The following is a 22,545-nucleotide window of genomic DNA, read 5'->3' on the forward strand; positions in this document are numbered from 1 at the left end:
GCTCAGTGTTCGGGCTCAATCTGTATTTGTTTTTAGAGAATTTGTGTTGAATTGACACTGTCAGTCATTTCAGGCAATTTAGTGAGAAGTTACCCCCCTTAAAGTGGCTCAAAGTAAACATTTTTGTAGCAATTTACATGTATTCAGCATTTTTTTATTGGCCACATATGCACAAATTGTAACATGATGTGAGAAATGAGATCTTCCCCATCTCTTTTGATTGCCTATACAAGTCTGTGGACGAAGTGTTTAAGTTGTTTAATGCTGCTGGACTGTGGATTTCTCTGTGAAAGACTGGGGTCAGATTTTCCATGATAGTCCAAAGGATGTGACTTAATGCACGTTCTCGGGTTCCTTATCTCAGTGCCTCTCTCCGCTCCACTAACAGAGAGCAACAGTAGCTAACGTTAGTTTAGAAATTGAGTCAGCTAACATTAACTAAAGACCGGCTTTCAGCACAACACAACACACTAGAAAGTGAACCATGATACATACACAAATGTTCTTTAAATTCACAATATCACAATATATTCACAATAATAGTTGCATTTTCAGTTAGGGATACATGAGTTATTTGGTTTAATAAGGCTTTTTGAATTCAGATACGGCACAAAAGATTCTAAGAAACACATTTGTAAATTACGCACCTGTGATCTGTAAATCTCAAATCACCTTAAATTGACAGCACCTGCCTTGTGGTTTCCCCTTATATAAAGTCAACGCAAATGAGGGTTGAGTCAGGAATTGCTATGGACCAAAAAGGGAAAACAAACCTTTAAGAAGACGAGATCAAAGCGATGGTAGAGGAGACTGAAGCCAGAAAACACATAGTATTTGGTGGGCTAAATAGCAGGTTGACAAACAAAGCCAAACATGCAGCTTGGAGTGTGTCACCAGTGCACATTGTTCATAAAGCTCGTGCAAAGTTTACAACAGGCTTGGATGAATATGCATCCCTAACTGCAATACCCCTACATAACCAGCAGGAAAATCACCCGAGTCAATTTTAGACTTTGCTTAGAGGTTAGACCATTTTCACGTCGAAGTAATGTTTGATAAATAACTACTTAAGGGTGGTTTTCTGCTTAAATCATACATAACATCAAAATTGATCATAAGTCTGTTTTATAAATGAGGCCGCTGAGCTACACCACTGTTGTTCACCCTGATGCCAGTCACAACATCACTAAAGACATGTTTCTGTGCTTTCTCCCAGACTGGAGCTGAAAAACAAAAACATGTCATTACAGTTTCCGAAGCTGTAAAATGCTAATTGATATTTATGGACTACTGCGGAGGCATTTACCTCCCGGTGTAAACAGAGGGTGTGGGCACAACATCTCGACACGTGTTGGTAAAATATTTTCCGTGAGGAAAGTAGACGATATACTTGGGCAAATATTTGACTTTTGGCCCCTTGTTGTAAATATAATGTACAAGCTGTTAGGAGACTTTTCCCTGACTTCATAAGTACTTGAAGTCGAAGATTAAACTATGTGGGCTGACTCATGTTTTGTTTGCTTGTCCTGTAAACATCAATGAAGCTCTGACTCAAAGGGGTTAGTAGATCATGAGCGAATATTCTGTTTGAGATTGACCACCTGTGTGATTTCACTGAACCCAACCTCAGACATTGGGCAATAAATGTGCTTCAACAGACCAAACAAGGGAAAATAAGAGTTTTGCAATGTTCTATAACATACCATGTATTCCCAAATTAGCTGCCAAATCTGTGATTGATGCTAATCTGCTAAAGGACTGAAATTTGACAGCACACCATCAAAAGAAACTATCTATTCTAAACCAAGAAGTGTTTCAGCAAGACTTTTAAAGTTTTACATTTATACAGTATTATACATAAAGTTAAAAACATTACACAACACAATAAATACACCAGTAAACCACAACAACAACAACAAAAACAACAACATGTTGGACGTGACTATAGTACCACATCATTACCTGTTATTTGGGAGTAAGCTCCTAATCATCTCACAACAAAAAAACAACAAAAACAAGTTACAGCAGAGGTGAGAACACCACAGTGTTGGTGATATCTAAATACAACTACATAAAGACCTCAAAGGGAAACTTCAACTTTAATCCTAAATGACTGACCAAGAAGATTAAAACATTCTAGTTGTCCATTAAGAAACCATCTTAGCTTCTAAATGATTTAATACACCAGTCTATACTGTTGCTCAAGCAAAATCAGTGTGCTGCTAAATTAGGTATTTTGTGGCATGTTACAGGTTCAGGACAGTTCGATGTGCTTCTATGAATATGCGCCATATGTCGAATTTGTGTGTAAACTTCTTGAGCAGAGCTGCCTGAGGATGCAAAATGAATTTTAGTGTAACCTGTCAATTAAGTATCGTATCGTATCGTATCGTATCGTATCGTATCGCATCGCATCGCATCGTATTGTATCGTATCGTATCGTTCTTTCTGTTTTCTTGTGTTCTTCAGATAACTAGACACCAGTAAACAAACAACAGGATATGATACAAGATTTATATCCAGAATCAGAATCAAATTTATTGGGCCAGTATATGTACACGAACAAGGAATTTGACTCCAGTTTTAACTTGTTCCCAATGTATTTATACAAAGAAGAGTTTACTGGATGATAGAAATAGACATATAGATTGTAAATAAATACAGAGACTGCAAAGGAATAAATATTGTTTTGGTGAAGTGCTAGATAACTTCATACACATTACTGTAAGTGGATGGTTATGTACAGTATATGCATCATATAGGATTTATATATGGGTGGTAGACACATATTTAAGTCCAGTGTGTTTTAAACAGTCATTATATAATTTGTAACAATTGGTTTATTTTTCAGTGTTATTCATTATTACTAATATTACATTTAACACTTTTGTTTGGATAGACTTCACTTAAAGCTACATTGTGACTGTGGCTAACAAGTTTTATGTCACAAGCAATTTTAAACATATCGACCTGAACTTTACGTTTACTTCAGACCTGTTGACAAATGTTTTTTTTCTTATCTTTGTTCCAGGACGAGAACATCATGAACTCCATGCAGCTGTTTGAGAACGTGATATAAAGAATCAGGACGCTTTCAGTTGTTTTCCTTCATAAGCCCACTTGAACAACTCACACAAAAATACAACACACATACATGCCCCTCATACTCTATACTCCACACACTGCAAACACAACATCCTGGCACATAATGTAGTAACTGTAAAGATACAGAATAGAAGAACTAGGAGTTTTTTTTCCATTTCTCGCCGCACTCCTTTAGCTGTATCTTGCAACTGCTTCTGGATTAAAAGGACTGCTACAGACAAAAGAAGAGCTTCCTGGGTAAAAGTCCTCATCTGTCCAGCCAATTGTTTTATTTGTGTCCAAACTGAAGAAACAGGAGAGCTCCTTGTGCTTTTATCATCAGACCAAAAGCACCAACAAGGAATAAAGAAGCTTACTGTACAATAATCCACTGACCTGAGCACACAGGGATACTAGCTTTAACACTAATACACTTTCTCACACACACTGTTTCTCTTCCATACACACAGACCGCTGGTTCCTCAAGAGGTTTTAGAGCATTGGATGAAGTGAACTAAGAGCAGCACGAAAAAAAAATCGCACAAAAAAAGAGAAATGAACTAAAGCATGTCTGTCATCAAATATGTGATGTGGAATTAGCTTGCACTACAATTTTCTGATGTATTATATGCGCCTGCAATAAAGGCACTGTAGATACCTGCACCTGATACACCACTGGTGTATGTATATATGTATAGTTATAGTTAAATGCCCTATGTTGTATTGGCCTCATCTGTGCTGCACTGGGTGATGGAGTAGGACCAGAACTGAGTATTTGTTTTAGAGATCTCTGTGTTAACCAGTTTGACATCATGTTTAGTAGCGGTTCTCCACAGAATTTAAATGTATTATTCAAATATTTCTCTTTTTTTGTATTTTGGAAGATGATGTTTAGCTGGTCAGATTGGAAAAGTGAGTCTGTACAGAATTGTGAAGAAACAAAAGGACTGTTATAAGTGTGTTCTTATGCTGAATTAAGGCTTTATCTTGGTTCTTCAGTATCTACGAGCATGCTGACTCTAAGTGCCACAGTATTATGTACAGTACAGTAGGACCTTTGTGATGATGTCGGTTAATTAAAGATGCTGTCGACATCTGCGACGTGTCCCCTCACTGTGTTTCCCCTCATGCATTCAGATTATTGAGCAACAAAAACTGTGTGGTGAACAGACAGACATCCTATCTAATGGCAAACAAAAACAGACTATAAATGTTTAGTGAAATGCAAGTGGAGCTAAAACTGTGCAATCAGATATTCAACTATTTATACTTAAAGTATAAATAGTTAAATGTGGCTCTTAATGACTCATTGTAGAAACATCTGCTATGTTGTTTATGTCATCATGGCTTTCTTGTTTGTTTGTAGAAGTTAAAAACTCAAGCTTCAATACATTAACGAAACCTAGTCGCTGAAGACCAAAACAGTTGAAAGAACAGTGAGCATTATATGTAGACTATTCATTAGATGCACAAAATGGATTTGCCACATTATGAAACTGTCTCAGGCCTCAGACCTGGAGGGAGCCTGAAGGGTTGACTCTGTAGCTCAAAATTTGAATAACTGTGCTTGGTGAGACCATATACACAAATTATCGCAAAGATGGTCCATCACTCACCTGACCCACATGATACATGACCCTCAACCCATTTTTCACTCCACTTCCACTTGGCTGCAGATACTTGACCCTAACTGTACATGGAAAAAGGGCAAGTTTTAGGTGAAGTTTTGTCCACCCTGCCATCGTGGTGAAATACATAGCTAATTACAACAACACACTATATGTTGTATGTTATTTATTTTGTAGGTTGTTGTATTTAAATTAATGTGTGTTCTAGAGGAAATACAAATACTCATTCCGATAATCAGAAAAATGCTGACCATCTGATAATCGGGACAATAAGTGGTTGACCCATAGTATGCAGTACATAAATACATGTAAATATTTTTTTATAATTTTACTTTTACTTGTACTTTTGATACTAGAGTACATTTAATATCAGATCTTCTAAGGCTTTTACTCAAGTACTATTCCTATGGGCGGCTTACTTTTACCAAAGTAATATTTTAACACAAAATCCTCACTTTTAATCAAGGTTTACTTTACTTTATACAACAGGTCTGGTTCATTGTGTGATGGTTATTCACTAGACCATTGTCTGATAAGATATGATGGCAATCAAAAATGTTTTCATACAATTTAGATAATAAAGCATTGTCCCTTTATATTCAGGCAACATTGTGCTTATGTGTTACTATTCCAGACTTTATCATCACGCAATGACACCACTGAAGGCTAATTTGTGAGTGTTATGCCAAATGCCAAATAGGTTATGCCAGGATAACCCAGCCCACGGTGTCTCAAAGTAGGCCAATGAAGGCAGTTAAAATAAACAGCCATTAGATGGCAGCGTGGTGCAAACAGAGGTGTTTCCGCTGAAGAAAGCAGAAAGACAACCATCTTTTAAAAATTCATTTTAGGAGGGCGCAGTGGTTAGACAACTGTACGGCGGCAGGCGCACACTGTGCAGGTTATGCAAGAAAGGTCATTATTACAAAAACTGTTGAGGCCGCCGCTGTCACATGGATCTTCACAGGGGAGGGAGGGAGGGCTGCGTCACCGTCAGCCCGCCACTGATTGGCTGAGCCGCGGCTCCAAGGCGGGGCGATAGGTGGACACTTTACGTCACGGGTGGATGTGAGCATGCGTGTTGATCAACGTCAACCCCCGTGGCTTTATGAAAGGCAAAATCCCTCCATGGGAAGAGCGTGAGGCAGTAGCTGTTTAAAACCCCGTCTGTTCAAGGGAGGGAGCTTGAGTCGGTCGAGCCAGGCTTGAAGACGGTCTCAGCTCATCACCACAGTCCGCTCTGTTTGGACCTTCCTCCGGCTGTAAGTGTAGGCTATCTTCGCTCCCCCGCCCGCCCGCCCGCCACCTTCCCCTGCGCACCGCTAACAACAAACCACGGGGACGAGCCAGCGGACGTAACGCTAGCCGAGAAGGGAAGTGGGCTCTGTCTTCTCTTTCATCACGCAGGTGAGCGAGAAAAAAAAAAAAAAACGAGTCCATTTTTAATCCCATCAGACAGACTTAGCATACATGTGGATTTTAGGAAGCAGGACGTTTAGTAACTCTTCTTCTGGATGTCCTCCGGACGTCGTCAGAGCCGGAGCTCAAGCTGGTGGCGGAGAATGAGTTACGGGCAAAGATGTCACATTAAAGATCTCTCCTCCGGTAGCTAGCTAACGATAGATGACTCCGTATGCCGGCGTGTGTCTACTGAAGCTGAAGTGTGACCGTGAAACACGAGGCCCCATTGGTCAGGCTCAGGAAAAATACACTTCACGCTTCAACTATTGCTTATTTTTATAGCGTGGAGGCCATATGCCTCAAGGTTTCTAGATATGGTGGCTTTATTGTGACTCTGAAACACAAAACACCCTGTGGGAGACTAAACATGCATCGCTTGGCACAGCTCTGTATCATGTGAGACCCCAGAGATAGAGCTGGTAAGAAACAGCGACAGACACCAGGCAGCAATAACTGGGACACTAGAGCTTATTTGGCCATTAGGATTTATTGGCTCGTGAGGATGGGGTTGTCCTGGAAACGTGGCGATGCAGGTGTGTGTGTCTGTACATCCGTCATGAGCAAATACACCTTACCAAACAGGTGAAATGAATAGGTAAAGAGAGAGAAGCTAGTCTTAAATTGGGGGCCCAGTCTTTGTGAGATCTAAAATAACTTTAACTCTTCATGCCAAAGAGCAGCTTGACTTCCTATTTAATCAATTTTGACATTTTGTAACCTTCATCAAACCCGATGAACCACAATAACTTCTTTTTTTTAATACTACAAAATGTTGCTTGAGTAATGGCCTCATTGTTCTCTGTTTACTCAAAAGCAACTCAGACACTAGCAGATAGGATCTGACAATTCAGACATGAGCAGACGCTGACAGGTTTTCATTCTGGTGTATTGACGATGGTTTCCACATCAACGTCCATAAAACTGAGGAAATTGTGTTAGGTCCCAGGTCAGTTGGTGATTTATAGCCCTGTTGATGCACGATCGTAATGATATTAGATAAGTATCTTCTTTTTAGAGGTCCACATTGTGAGTGATCAGAGCTGGCACACAGATACTGAACATTTCTGCTCACATACCCTTCAGCAGATAACTTTTGAGATTCAGATTTTTAGTGATGCTAAATTTTGCACAATTTCTTGTATTATGATATAACCACCAGGTAAAGTTCAGAGCTCAAATTGTTAAGAGTAGTCCAGTATTAACTACAGGGAAGATCTTCTGATGCCGTCACCCACAAGAGCAATTGATTGTTTGGCAGACCATTTGGATTTTATCTGCCTCCCCTCACGTGTTGAACTGTTGAGTATGAGCAAATGAATACTGAGAAGAGGTACAGGGTCTCATTGTGTAGGCACAAACATCCATTTTGTCCTGCTATCACTTAAACTTACTCACGGGCTAATCCTGGAGGGCAGACAATAAGATGGTAGAGCAATCTTATAACCATAGGAGGGTGTTTCCCGTTTAGTCATTTTATGCATGCAAGTGACACATATGACTGTAAACTTGTAGTTTATCAAGATTTAAGTTGAAACAAGTTATTCAAGTTTTTGTTTGTTTTTATCGATTGCCTTTTTGCGACATTTGTTTTTGTATTTTTTTTTTTTTTTTTTTAATTCAGAGCAAATAAAGCAAAGTGTTATCAAGAAGTTAGTCTAAAATTTGCTCAGCTGCATTTTACATGAAGTCCTATCCACATGTGGCCATGTTTTTTTTATTTTTAAATTAAATGTATGAAGACGTAGTGGGATTTTTTCCAATTACATTAAGTGAGCCCATGCTGAGTGTTAATGTGGCAGTAATATCGGTGTACACAGCACCACTCGTGCAGGCAGAGCATTTTGCATTGCACCTGTGCCTGTGGTTTGCATAGGACCTGAATTTGTATCCTGAATTGTGGCAAGCTGGTGTCTGAAAGCACGACCAAGGTTTTTCAGTGTCTCAGCTTGATTGAATTCTGCTGTTGTACAAAAAGTCAAACACTAATGGCAATAATAGTGCACAGGCAGTAGGTGCAGTTACTGCAGGCAACACTACACCTCAAACTGAAACAACTGTGGAACAGTTCTCTGTACAGACATGCCAAAACAAGCATAAAGGTATACCAGTGGTACACAAAATAAGGGTTAAAAAGGCAGTAAATCATAAATGGAGCCAAATATTGAAAAACTGAACATGGGAAGGAGGTTTCAGGTTTTACACATAAATCAAACTTGCTCCTTGGCAGTGGTGTCAACTTCCTGGTTAGCCTCTACTCTTAATGCAGACTCATCACTGTGTCAGATGGGGATCAGTGAGTGTTGGGTAATTAGTCAGAAGAGATCTCAGAGGTGCAGTTGTGATGAAAATGGAGAAGAGCTGTAGGGACAGCGGTAATCCCAAGGTGCTGCTAGTGCTGATTGTATAGGTGCTGGATGTTAGGTTGTCCAGCCTTACCTGCAACTTCCTGTCTGTAATGAAATTAAGCTGGCTCAGTCCGCAAGTCCAGAGGATGGACAATTGGATTCAGCCAGTAGCCATGTTTCCATAAATCATTTTAAAGAATATCGCATTAGAAATTTTATAGAAATGGCAAAATTAAAAAAAACTTCATTTCATTTGCAAAAAAGTTTGCATGCTCACTTGAGGTGGTTTTTGTCTTTTGCGAATCAGAGTCAATGTGCAAAATGTTTGATGGAAACAGAATAAACTCTGACGTAGCAAACATTCAACTCACATGACTGATCAGCTGTTGCCATGTTGTTGTCGTCTTATCGCCCTTGCTGCGTGCATTATAGTCATTGCATTTCTTTGTCTTTAGCATGCAACATGGCCAATGCTAGCTGACAATTACAACTTGCCCTATCGAAAGTAATTCTTGAAGACCTCTCTCCATTTTGTTTCCTGTTTGTTTACCTCTAGCCTCTGTTTACTTCAACACCACATGTGACGTAGTCACGTAGCCTACACCCCGTCATCCTCTGACGAAATTACGCTCAACGTAGCCTAGTTCATCCGCTCAAAACAGTTTATGGAAACACACCAGATTCGCTTTTTGATATTTCTTATTTTTTGAAAACTTTCAAAAGTTTGCTTAAAATTTGCTCGACATTTTGTGGAAACATGGCTACTGACATGTTTATCCAAATGACCACAAACGTCGGGGTGATCGGCCTCACTCATTAAACCCGTGATGAATGTTTTGTTTGGGCACGACCGTGATGGTGGCGCACTGGACACAGAAAGCAACATCACCGGCTGTTGAGAACAGGTCAAGTGCAGACATGGATACTCATTAAAAGTCCTAAGTAAAGGTTAAGTATCAGTTCGGTGGGTTGGGTTGGTGGGAATGTTAAGGCAGCAGTCCTCCAAACAACCCCTCGTTGCAATTTAAGTTCTGTCTGTACAGAGGTTGCAAGCCACACTGAAGGATATTATGTCAGAAAAATTAACAGATGAAGTTCAAAACCCAGATACCATAATGTCTGGCAGTGCTCAGTGCAAGAGGAGGAACGGCAACAAAAAATGATAAGGTATGTCTGTACACTGAAGAAAACAAGGATATTTAATGAAAATAATATTCCGTTCAGGCAACAGATGATGACGATGGATAAAAATTTCATCCACTTCTTGCATGTGTCAGTCATATTTAGGAAAAGAAACTAAAACTGCACAATGCTTACAATTACCAGATAGTGACCGTAACAGGGATTTTATTTTAAAATGTATTTTTTCAGGCTTTCTGGGTATAGCTCCTCCTTAGTCACCCTGAGTTGAAGTAAATGGATATAGAGCAGAGGATAACCTCGCAGGATTTCGGCCAGGCAGGAACAGGCACAGTGAGGTGAACTGGGTCACAGAAATGGATTCCTGGCCCTGTTTGCTGTAGGCAGCGTGTGACTAAGATTACACCATAGTGCCGGGTCATGCTGTGTCTCCCCACTGTACTGTGTAAAGGTGTGTGTGTGTGTGCGGTTGCATGGTGGGTGGTAAAAGGTAAGATTTTAGCCCCGGATGGTATGCCCTGTAATAACAAATACTTCTTTTTTCTCTACAGTCTGTTTATTGGCAAATTTATTTTGTAAGTAATAGGACTTTTGCTGTTAGTTGCTACACATTGTGCCTTTCGAATCTTCTGTTTGTGCGTGCGATGAAAGAAATGGAGTAAGATCGGGATTAAACGGTCAAAGGCATAGCACACCATATGATTCTTGCATAACAAGGACTGAACAGCATAGCCAGCAGTATTAAACCAAACTATATTCATCACTATAACAGTATCAGAGAAGGATCAGTGCCAGTTCTGAGCTGCTACTGATACTTCAGGGCAAGTTCTCAAGATGCTATCAGCTCTTAGTATCAGGATATATGCTGTGTCAAAATTACAATACTGTAGCTCTTAACCACAGGGGGATGACCTGAGGGGGGGGGGGTGTGTGTGTGTGTGTGTGTGTGTGTGTGTGTGTGTGTGTGTGTGTGTGTGTGTGTGTGTGTGTGTGTGTCTTCTGTTAAAGCTGCATCTGATGATGGTCTTTGTGGAATTGCACCTTTTCAACAATTAGAGAAAACTGTCAGTGATTTTTGCCAGGCCTCATCTGGCCCGGTGTAACGAGGTAGTGGATAAATGGGCATTCAATAGATTTTCTTTTGTATTTCAAAAGATTTTTTCACAAGCACGGGTGGGGATGTGTGAATGGAAGAGGCCAGTGGGGCCACTTATTGATTTATTGCTGATCACAGCTAATCATATATTTGCGCAGATGCTAGTGATTGTGTAATAAAGACATGTTCTTGTGTGTTTTTAAGAGGGACTCATTTTTTATGTTGTTCCTATCCTACTACAGTTATGATACAAAAACGTTGAACTGTGTCATTGTTCGCTTGTTTATCTGTTGATGTGAATTATTAGTTATGACAGTATTGTCACATCCCATGAGGAAGTCAGAACACCCAAATGAAAATGTTAAAATGTATCATTCATCAATTTTCTTTGTAGTGTATTGTATATGTGGAATTATATAGTCTTAAATTGTAGTTTAGCAAAAACATTATCTGCAACTCCTTTCATTAATTCTGCAGTCATTTCTCAAACGAAAGTGATAAACATATGTTATAATGAAATAAAAATCTTTCACTGTTGGTCAGACATAAAAAGTAATTTGATGCTCTCCTTGGTATGATTAGTAGTATTAACTGTCTTCTGACATTTATAGACTAAGTGATTAATCAATTTATCAATAAAATAATCAGCTGATTATTCGAGATTGAAAACAATGGATGGTCAAAAGCTAGGTTAATGATTAACAACGCATAAGATTAGTTGTGAAGACCTTTTGTCTAATGTGATATAGAACACCCCCCTGTTGTCTTTCCACCTCTCTTTGGCTCATCATTTTAATTACGCTGTACATGGAGAAGCAACACCAACACTAGGGACAAGAATATAAAGTTAGCAATAGCTATAAACTTTCTGTGCTGTACATTGGATTCATACTCTGTATCGAAACTATGTTACACTGCATCATCCCTGTTAAAGAAAAAAACAAAAAGGGCATAAAAATGCCCGGATGTAGCAATGGCATCCATCGTTCTCTATCAACTAATGTAATCAGCCACAGCCGAGATTTTGTGCCTCACTTCCAGACAGCTAAATGTTGTAGCATTTCCGTTGAGGCCATCAGTGCAGTTTTGAAAACGCTAGAACTGAGAAATGACCCACATCATAAGTTTCATAAAAATTTAATCAGCAGCATGACAGATGATGGATGGACTGATAGGAGCAGACTAAACAGCATTTCTAATTGACTTACCTACTTTAGTCTGTCCTACTGGAAGTGGTGCATTAAAGGTCATTATAAGTCGTCTAATTTTTAAACCTCTGTATACCAGGGTGTTTTTGTAAAGATCATTACAATTCAGTACAATTGCAAGTTTACATTTTGTATTTGTCAGTTTGGTGGTTTCAATATCTTTTCATTAGTTTTGTCTTCATTGGATGGATGATAAAAAAGCAGAAGATGGGCAACAAGGGGAGAAAGAGGGGTAGGTCATGTGACAAATGTCCCTGACTGTTATCAAACCAAGGACGTTATGGGTGTGCAGTATGTGGCGCTCCCAGCTGTAAAGTTTTTAACATAAAACCATGTCACATTTCCTCTGTTGTCATTACATTACAGTAGTGTTATAATTACTAAGATGCAAACATGTAGCTAACAACTATTAACTAACCACTAAGCTTTCTTTAAAAAATAGGCTTAAAATATCACTGAAATTGCTAAAAGTTGATCATGGACTGCACCAGTCAATGCAGTTGTTATTGAATGACTGCTTTTATAGGGCTTATAATGGTAGTGGTTCAAATAAAAAATTTAAGTGAAGTAGGTTGAGTGGATACACTTCTTCTTGAATGAAATCATATCGACGTGGAGCAACCACAAAGTGCATTGACTAACACTATCATCATTTGCACTTTACATGCAGGTTGTGACTGTCTATTTGGTCTGTGTGTCTGGCCCGCAACAATAAAGTCTGTTGTTCTGCTAAATGTGGTCTCCATTCACTCCTTATGGGTCACCTTCAATATGCAGGATGATAACAGCAAAGTCACAGACAGACCTAACTCTGGTAACAGGTCTCACCCAGTCACCTCACCCACTGATGTCTCCTTATCTCTCTGAGCCTTATTTGTTTTGTCTGTCCTGTCTTGTTCTACCAACATGCTTCACTTGAACCACAAAACCTCCTCCACAAAGTGTGATTAGATGATCAATTGTGCAAGTCATGCCAAAAAGGCCAAATGTTGGTTGCACCTTCTGGTTGTTGTTGGTTGGTTGGTTGTTTTATATAAATGTAAACCGAAAATCTTTGGACTGTTGGTCAGGCAATACATAACATTTGATATTTCAATCCAATTATTATTATTTTTTTTAAATAACCAGCACATGACTGACAATGGAAATAATTGTTAGTTGCTGCCCTGCCAGTAGGTGTGACTTCTGAGGGTGCAGATCTTCCCTGTACTGTAGTGTCTTTCCTCTATTGTACTACAATATGTTTTAAAAAGTGCACATACAACTTGTTGACTTAACCTGTTTAAGTCGTGTAATTGAGTACAATCAAAACATTTTGTCTGTGATGACCGACTTCTAATGTAACCAAGTAACTTTGTTTGCTGTAAAAACAGTGAATGTCTCCTTGATATCACAGATCAGGCATTTTTAGCTGTTCTTTATGAAAGTGTTAAGGGGCTTAATGGAGGTAATCTGTCTCTGCTGTTACTGTACAAGCAAATGAAACTGGTTCCCCCTTTGTGAGCAGCAGCTGGTGTTTGGCTTGGGTAGTGTTATAGGGTTTCATCAACTTAGAACAACAATGGATACCTTTTAGTCTTAAATGTCCCTGCTGGGTTTGATGAAAAAATTCCTGACACTGTGGGGGGCGGAAGAACCTAAAAGAAACGTGTACAGTTACAGTGTAGACCTACTTTGTCTGAGAATAATGTGAGATTTTTTTTGTGTGTCTAACCTTTTACGCCCATTCATGTGCTGCTGATAGCATGCTGTGTGGGTGTAGGTGTTGCTTTGAGAACGGGATGGAAATGCAGTTAAAGGCTGAACATCTCTATTCCCCTGATCTAAATGTGACTGTCTTTCCTGCTGCTTTGGTTTCTTTAAGTGAGAAATGTGTTTGTACAGCACAGCATGGTTGTTCACCTGCTGCTAATGTGTAAGGGCCCTGGCGTGTCAAAGAACTAGTTTTTTTATCTATAAATTGACTACAATTCCTGTGCAATAATGAAGTTAATCAATCATATTTGTACTTTGTCTATAGTTATATCATCACAAATCCTGCTGCTGTCTGCTGCCAGCCTTTCCTTTGGTTACTGCCTCCATCAAGTCTTTGCCCGAACATGTCCTGTGTCCTGTGATTCAAGTGGAAAAACCGAGAGGAAGTGAAAGTCAGTACTAGTAAATAGCCAATTTATATTTATGTTTTCCATTTCAAATGTAGACATGTCCCCAATGAGTGCTTTTGTGTACTGAAAGGTTAGATAAATCTCCAAACTGTCAGAAGTCCTAAAAATAGGCTGCACTGTCAGCTGTTATGTACATTGTTCTTTTAGATTTTTATGGTTTTTACTGTTATTTTGTCTATGTACTTGTGTGTGGATAGATAATTTTGCTATATTGTATTGATGGACACAAATGAGAAGATGAATTGTATTGCAACAGATCAGATTAATGTTTTGTTGAGTTCAGTTACGGAAACAGTTGTAAACCAGAATAAAATAAATATACAGCATCCAGCCATAGGAATTAAATACAACAAATGACAAGTAAAGGAACATGGACAATAGATGATAATGTTCAACTGTTTTAAAAACAAAAGATCTATTAAAGTATATACAAGACACTGTTTTTAAGTTTAAGCCATATAGTAAGTAAAGGTAAATATTTCAGTAGCAGAGGTATATGTAACAACACGCAGACAAAAACATTCAGTTAACGTTGCTCACTTAAACAAGTGACTGGCTCAGATGACCTCATTGAGTTACAAAACCAGAACAGCTCACACGTGCTTGTGGTTTTTTTTCGGGGGGGTCTACTGGTTGCATGACTCAGCAAGTAAACTCCAACGTCTTCAGGCTCTCTTTTAAGTTGTGTAAAGGATGTTTTGCTACAAGCTTTGGCTGTATGAACGATGCTATCGATTGAGTACCTGTGTATGTGTCAGTGCATGTGTGCACATGTGTCTAAAGTTGACTTGTGTGGAATAAAACCAAAGAATTTAGGCCAAATAGGTTGTCTGTAGCTATATGTTCTAATCTCAGACCTCGCCAGGTGATTTCATTATTTAGTTACTCTTTATTTTAAAGGTGTTCTAATGGTTCAGACCCACATTCTGGTACATTATTGTCTGTCCCTGCGTTGAAACGTTTACAAGCACTTTCATACTGTATAACTCGGTCTCATGTCATATTGTGACACAACCTGTTGTCCCTGCAATTGTGCTTTTGAGATAACTCTTATCTCCATTCGCCTTTGCTCTGCTGACAGGAAGTTAACCGATGTAAACATGACCTTGCAAGCGTTTTACAATCCCCTCTCCGCTCTCCCTTCAATGGTGAAATACGAACCCCTCACGTGTACCCCGTCATGTAAAGTGTCACCTGCTTCTACACACAAACACACACGTGTGTATGTTCAAAAGCAGTGGTTCCTAAACTTTTTTCAGCAGGGTCCCAATTTTGAGATAACATTATTTTCAAGTCCCCCCACCCACACACTCACATACACGTCTTTTGCTGTAAACTCCTATAGAAATTATTTTAAACGTTGTCTGTAATAAATACAGGACTGCAACTTCCGTGTGACATCTTACTGAAATAATAGATAAGGAACAAAGTCGCCTTTTATAACATTAAAATTATTAGGTAGCATTAGAAGTGCAGCATGCATCTTCTCAATTTTTACTGTGTAACATCATTCTTTGTTTTCAACAGATTTTCTCTGCACATAACTGGCAACTGCCTTGGAACAAACAAAAACATGAACATTTTCTTTGCCAGAAATACCCCGTACCATTATACTGGTGTAGCCGTGGGTGAGATATGCCTAGTCATAATTCGCTGTCTTTGTTGTGGTAGCTGTCACATTTGAAGTACATTCATCGCATGCCTACAAACACCCAAATCCTCATATCTTACAAACACATTGCTTTGGTTTATATCTTGATTTCAAGGTTCAAACATTGGAACAGCGGTTATGAAAAGACTTTGACATGTGATTGGCAGGTTTACTTATTTGCTTGTTGGATAAGATGGCAACTGGCCAAGCATTGTAATCTTGAATTGTTGATGGAGTATTGAACAAAAACCTGCCAAGTGACTGTGGTTTTATGCTTCTTGCTGGCAACAGTCGTTGCCAGAGGTGGATGTCACAGTTAAAAGTCTTGAACTTGTTGCTCTGCTAAACAAGAAGAGTTGATCAGCCAAAAGCAATTGAAGACATCATCTTGAGCTGTGACAAAGTGTGATGGGCAATTCTTCACTATTTGTTTAACATTTTGTATCTTCAACAGTCAATTACACCAGACTATCTAATCAGTAATAAAACAATAGATACATTCTTAGTAGTAGCTTTAGTATGAAGATGCTTTTTTTTCATAGAATGAAGTCAAGATCTATGAGACAAAAGGTGCATTTTCAATGGACTTACTGCTGGAAGTCGGCAGGAATTCACCACATATCGTGGTAGACTTAAGTCTGAAAAAATGAATAGCTTTTTAATTTCTCTATTTCTACAGTAAGATATTTATTCTGACACTGAAACTGAAACCTCTGCCCCAGACAGTACTCATGTCTAAACCAGCTGCCGGCTTAATATAGTCGTGAATTTGTGACTTAACTATAGACTAACATCTGGAGGCAATGGACTTTGTTCACACACATGTATCCGCATGTTGTATTTGGCACTAGAGTTGCATCCGCCAACCTGAACATCTGGTGTGAAGTCCTCCTCCGGTGGAATCCCACACAACCCGGCACGAGCCTGCACAGGATCCACAGATCAGGTTACCATGGTTATAGATCCATGCGGCAACTCTGTCCACCAGCCTGCATATTCTAGGATGAGTTAAAATTACCACCGCAGTAGTCTTTGTTCCTCCTCGCTCTCATGTTCTTCAGTGCTTTTCCTATTGTGTCCATGATACACGCACACACACAGACTCTCCTTGCTTTTAACCTCTATTGTCTTTTAGATAATGTGAAAAGTTTTTTTTATGGTTATAAAACCTGCAGATTTCCCCTCTGTTACATAGTCCAATAAACTCAGTTTCAGTTCTCTCTTCTCTCGCTCCAGTTCCCTGTAGCTCTCTTGTTTTGTCTTTTGTTGTGTGTTTGTGTGTGCATGTGTGTGTGTTTGTGTGTTTTTTCTGGGTCTTCTGGTTTTGCCCCATGCATGATCAGACTTTTACTCACCCAGAGGCTGCTGGTATACTTTCTCTGACACTCCACATAACGCTCACACTACCGTTGAAGCATCAGTGCAGCTGAGCTCTGAGGTCAATAATGTGCTTTGTTGTTTTCATGTGCTGTGTGCAGTATTCATTGGCCAGTAAATGACTTGTAGGGCGAGAGACGGACTTTCTAAGGTTTTTTTTGTCATCATGTCACAATGTTCTGGTGTATTTTGATCCTCATTAGCCGAATATACTTTAATTAATAAGTGAATACCTCATTTAATTCTTTAGCAAGGACCTAAAAAATAGAAAAATAAACTTTGACCTGGAGAACAGTTGGTTTCAAGAGAGATGGACAACTGCCTAGTTTGTGGAGTTTAATGTGGAAGCTTCAGTAAAAATCCAAAGGAGCGTTACTTTTCTAAACATGCAGGGCAGTAAACATGCAAGTATCAGTAGTGCAGGGGGGTAATATGAGTTGGTCAGCTTTTAAAATGTTTGGCCGTCTTAGGAGGGAGAAGCCTTTATGCCAGGGACCTATTAAGCTTGAGTCCCTGGCATAAAAACTTGTACAATCATGTGTTTCTTGCTAAGTGCATTTCCTTTTAGTGATGGTGCTGTGTGCTTGTTGCCTATGTGGAGAATGGTGGCTAAAGCTTTAAAAAATAAGACCCATGATACTGGAATATTTTGCATTACTCTAAAATAAGTATAGGGGTTTTAATTAATGGAAGTATGGTTGGTGAAAAATGGCTTCACATTGCAATTTATGAATTTGTTACTTCAGTTCAGGAAATGAGATTGTATCAAGTTCATTTCACAACTTGCTAAAGGCTCTATTTTAAATATTAAAGTGATCATCCCACAATCAAAAATGCACATTTTTTCCTCTTACCTGTAATGCATTTATTCATCTTGATTGTTTTAGAGAAATCAGCCATAGAGATATCTGCCTTCCCTCAAATAAAGAACCAGATGGTACTCTGCTTGTGGTACTCAAAGCGCCAAAAATACATTTGAAAAACTCAACAGTAATGTCTCTTTCTAGAAATCATCACCTGGATTCTCAAGACAATCAACAGAAAGATCATGGCTCCTTCGTGACATAGTTCTACAAGTTCTGAGGATTATCTTGAGAAACCAGGTCATGATTTCTGGAGAGAGACATTGCTGTTTGACACTTAACACCACGAGCACAGTGCCATCTGGCTCTATATTTGAGAGAAGGCAGACATCTTGACAGCTGATTTCTCCAAAACTCACACCAAAACAACCAAGATTGATAAGTAACTTTACAGATGAGAGGTAAAATATGTATTTTTGGTTTTGGGGTGATTTGATTTTTGATCATGACTGAGAGAGTAACTGTGGTTTTACAACAAAAATGCAGTGGTCATCCATAACCCTAACTTTCCGTTATATAAGGTTTACCTTGGCTTGCTACACCTACGGGTGGACTGACTTAATTTTTCTCCTCTACCTACATGCACCCTCTATAGGTGGAATACTTAATTGCAACACAGTTCACTTCTGCTGCCTTCCTAAAGCCACATTTCACCTGGGAATCTGAATTACAATTAACACATCAGTCACACTACACACTAACTTTTTGCTTGTGATTGAATGCTGTCTGTCAAATTAACTTATGTCTCACCTCCCTCCTCCTCCTTATCCTCGACCCTTCTGCCTCTCTCTTCTCTGCCTCCTCCCCCCCGTCTCTTCTTCTCTTTCCTCTCTTCCACTTCTTTTTCTGCCTCCTCCTTTCCCTCTCTCTCTTGCCCCTTCCACACAGATGCTCCCAGCCGCCCAGCTTGACAGGAGTGATGGGATGTGTCAACTAGGTATTACACCTATCCCAACATTTTTACACTGCAAGCAGGCAGGCAGACTGGCTGGGTGGGAAAGGATATTTTGGGATAACATTTTAAATTCTTTTGTAAAGGAAATGTGCCATAGAGGGTGGTGGCAAGGCACAGTACAGGTGGTGCTAATCTGACATTCTTGCATTTAAACCATGGAGTTTCAGATGCACTTATTTTGTAGTTTTTCTTCTTGCATCATTGCCTTTTACTTAAAATCTAGGGGGGGTAGTAAAAAAGTACTTCCTAGCTGGACTCAAACTGGCCGTTTGTGTTTTTATGGTCAATGTTTTCAGGCTCCAAGCTATCAGGGGCCTGTTTCAGAAAGTGGGTTCATCAAACTCTTAAGTTTAAACCTGAACTCTGGGTTGTCTAACCCTGAGATGGGAAACTCATTTTTCCAGTTTCAGAACAGCTGACCAGACTATGTTAAATCAAGTTTGAGTATGTTCACTCTGAGCTAAGAGCATGTGTGGGGAATGGAAAAAAAAGCCATCATCAATGGAGCTCAGATACTTAGATCAGCCATGATAATGGGTAGATAAAGAGCAGCGCCTGCATTCTGATTCAGTGGAGCTAGAAATATTAAGGTATCTTGATGTGACCTTTGAATGTAGAGAAGAGTCAATAAGTTAACAATCAGCATAGTCCACGCATTTATCATTTAGCCTTGAATTTCCTTGATGGATGATAAAGTGCTGGAATCCTACTGTATGTTACATTTGATATTTAAATAATATTTATTCAGCTGTAACTTGATAGGGGATATAATGCAGGCGGCAGCAACTGAAGAAGAAACTAAAGATCAAGAGTCGGGCTCAAACTGACTTTAAACTTTTAGATTTCTATTTTACATTTAGAAATCTGTCTCAAAACCATTTGTCTTTCAAAATGTGTGAATTTAAACATACTGTTGTCATTGACAAGTTTCATTTATTTATTGATTTAATTTTAATTCAAAGTCACAAACAGAAAATGGCAAATCATCAGTTTATGAAATCAGACAAAGTCACACTCCTACCGTCAGCCATATAATGAAAAAAGGGGGGCAAATGAAACGGCAAACGTACAGAGTTTGTTTGGTAACTTGGTTTCTGATGAATGAAATGATGCATCAGAATCCAATGGGACGAATGAAAGGGGACCCTTATTGGCTTTTTGACAAGTTCACTCTTCACTCATCCATAAGACTACGTATTTGGAGGCTTAGTTCAACATTTGAAGGTATTTCCTCAGTGATCCATCATCCATCATGTCCTTGTGTTTCAACACTACTTTTTGGATGAACCTGTCAGTTGACCCTGCAGATCTAGTGCAATATTGGTGTGTATGATACACAACAACAACAAGAAGATGATGTTGTTAAAAGACCAAAGTACTGTTATTTTGAAATGTGAAAACATCTTTTCAATTCTATCAATTCCAGACAGCGGTGTCGGAGATGTCACCTGAGATATCATGGTTCTCTGATGCCCAATACTGAATTTATCCACCATGTAGCTGTCTTATGTAGAGGATATTTGTTCCTTCTATTTATTGTACACCAAACCAATAGTACTCCCATGAAGGGATATACTTCCAAGCAGTTTTGTTTCAGAGAAGAATAGATGCAGAAACACCTGATTTACTGACAGTTCACATGTTGTCTTTTATTGGGTTTGGCAGGTAGATGAGTGACAGCTGAGATCTTTACAACCTTGCTCTTACTTTTGATTCCATTACTGTCAGTGAGTGACAGTGATAAAGGCAATGACCAGAAATTAGACAGCACCATCCCTGCTCAGACAAACTGACATCACTCTCTCTACCTCGAGCACCTTTTATGTCATCTCTCAACTGTAATCATTCTGTTCCTCCTCTCTGTCAAACGTTCCATATTTGACTCTTTTTTATTTATTTTTTTGTGCTTGCATAATCTTGCCTCTATTTGCTTTCTGCTCTCTTCTTGTGTCAAGCATGTCGGTCAGATGGATTATTAATCAAAGTGTAGGAGTTGTTCTCCTAAAGGCAACTCATTATGTCTTGATAATTGGTTAAAGGCTGCAAATAACAATTATTTGCAGTATTTCCTCGGTTATTTCGTTGATTGTTTGGTCTATAAAATAACACATTTAGACAATATTGAAAAGGCCTTTAAGTCCAAGGTCTTTAGATGATTCATTTTGTCTCCGAGACACTGTTCTCTTAAGACAAAGAAATCCAGCACATCCTTTTCATTTAGAAATTGAGAATTATTTTAAAAATAAAATCGAGGGAGCTAAATCTTGACATTTGTTAAGTTGTAACAGGCATGTTGATTTCTTTTTTTACTTGATAAATGTTGAAGTAGATATACTTTTGTTTTCCAGAACAGACAGGACAAAAAAAACAACATGAGACCTGAGATAAGTAAAGTTTCTTATCAACATAAAGTAGGGCCTGGCAGCATCCCTGGCTGTCTGATGTGATCAGAACTTCACAATGACCTTAGGATAGTAGAACAACTGAAGTTAGAAATTAAGATATTAATCTCTCTGTTTATCTGTCTCTTTTTATCCAAGCAGGTGAGGCCGTCCTGGACGATGTAATCGGACTGAAGGACTCATCTACAGTGTTCACACCGGAGCGAGACAGAGGAGGGACAGAGGAAGAGGAGAAGGAGGAGGAGCTGGACATCGAAGACACAAGGATGGGCGTGGGGAAGAATACCACCTCCAAGTCGTTGGACAGCAACAGCGAAGGAGGAAAATATGAAGAGGAGACCAAACATGGAGCAGATTTCTACCCTATTCCGGTATGCGACTGTGGTTAATGACCTTTGTTAATGTTATTAAATGTTCACATGGATACAAAACCCCAGACGAGTTAGAACATGCCCAAGGGAAGACACGTAATGAACAACTGAAAAGAAAATTTTTGGTCAATATGCACCACCCTTATAATTACTTCTCCACCCCATCACTCACTTTCTTTGAGTACATACAAGAACTGCAAACTTCATGGCCAGTTGGTACATGCTGCTGCTTCTCAGTATGTCCACTTCCTTTGCTTGTCCACTTGCTACCAAGCCAAAGCTTCATGTGCGTCAAAAGGCAAAATGGCAACAAACAACTTCCTTAATCTGCTCCTACCGCATCCCGGTCCCCGGATAAGTAATAGAAAATTGATTATATTGTTGGATTTATTTAGATTTTTATTCTTGTACTCCACTACATTATAGAAGCATGTAGCAGTTAAAGAGTAAGAGATTCCCCTAAGCAGTTGGTAGAGATGAAAACCGGATTAAAAATCCAGAAAACCTGCATTCACATTGTCTCCAGAAACACTAGTCCACCAAATCAACCACATCAACATTATAAGTTAATAATGTTTGCGTTTTATTAAGAGCTGGTTCAGTTGAACACAAAGGGAGGAAATATACAAGAGATGTTAATGACCATGTTTTAATTTTTGGATGATAAACATTAATCTCCAACATTTTATAAATTCCTTTTACATGTTCAGAAACTCTTGAATGCTTCAGGCTCTGCATTTTGTCCCTTGTGCATGAGAAACATTCAAAAGTATTTAGTCTTTAGAGGAATACTATGGAG

At 39.1% G+C, this 22,545-nt stretch overlaps 2 protein-coding genes across 10 annotated transcripts in view; both read left to right on the top strand.

Moving 5' to 3' along the window:
* Positions 1-4,182, top strand: part of kcnip3a (Kv channel interacting protein 3a, calsenilin) — a 42,462-nt gene extending 38,280 nt beyond the window's left edge. For all 3 annotated transcript variants that reach the window (XM_084359532.1, XM_084359533.1, XM_084359534.1), the window contains one exon: positions 3,032-4,182. In XM_084359532.1, coding sequence (XP_084215658.1) covers positions 3,032-3,079 — 48 coding nt within the window. In that variant the 3' untranslated portion in view covers positions 3,080-4,182. The remainder of the gene's footprint in view (positions 1-3,031) is intronic.
* A 1,684-nt stretch (positions 4,183-5,866) lies between these two features.
* Positions 5,867-22,545, top strand: part of slc23a2 (solute carrier family 23 member 2) — a 32,944-nt gene continuing 16,265 nt past the window's right edge. For 2 of the 7 annotated variants that reach the window (XM_084359250.1, XM_084359253.1), the window contains exons 1-3: positions 6,030-6,119; positions 18,907-18,955; positions 21,514-21,746. In XM_084359250.1, coding sequence (XP_084215376.1) covers positions 18,907-18,955; positions 21,514-21,746 — 282 coding nt within the window. In that variant the 5' untranslated portion in view covers positions 6,030-6,119. Of the gene's footprint in view, positions 6,120-13,992; positions 14,110-18,906; positions 18,956-21,513; positions 21,747-22,545 lie in introns of those variants that run through there. The other 5 variants (XM_084359252.1, XM_084359251.1, XM_084359254.1 and 2 more) reach the window with 5 other exon arrangements.

The sequence above is a fragment of the Pagrus pagrus genome (assembly GCF_965226575.1).
Source record: "Pagrus pagrus genome assembly, chromosome: 8".
NCBI classification, from domain to species: Eukaryota; Metazoa; Chordata; class Actinopteri; order Spariformes; family Sparidae; genus Pagrus; species Pagrus pagrus.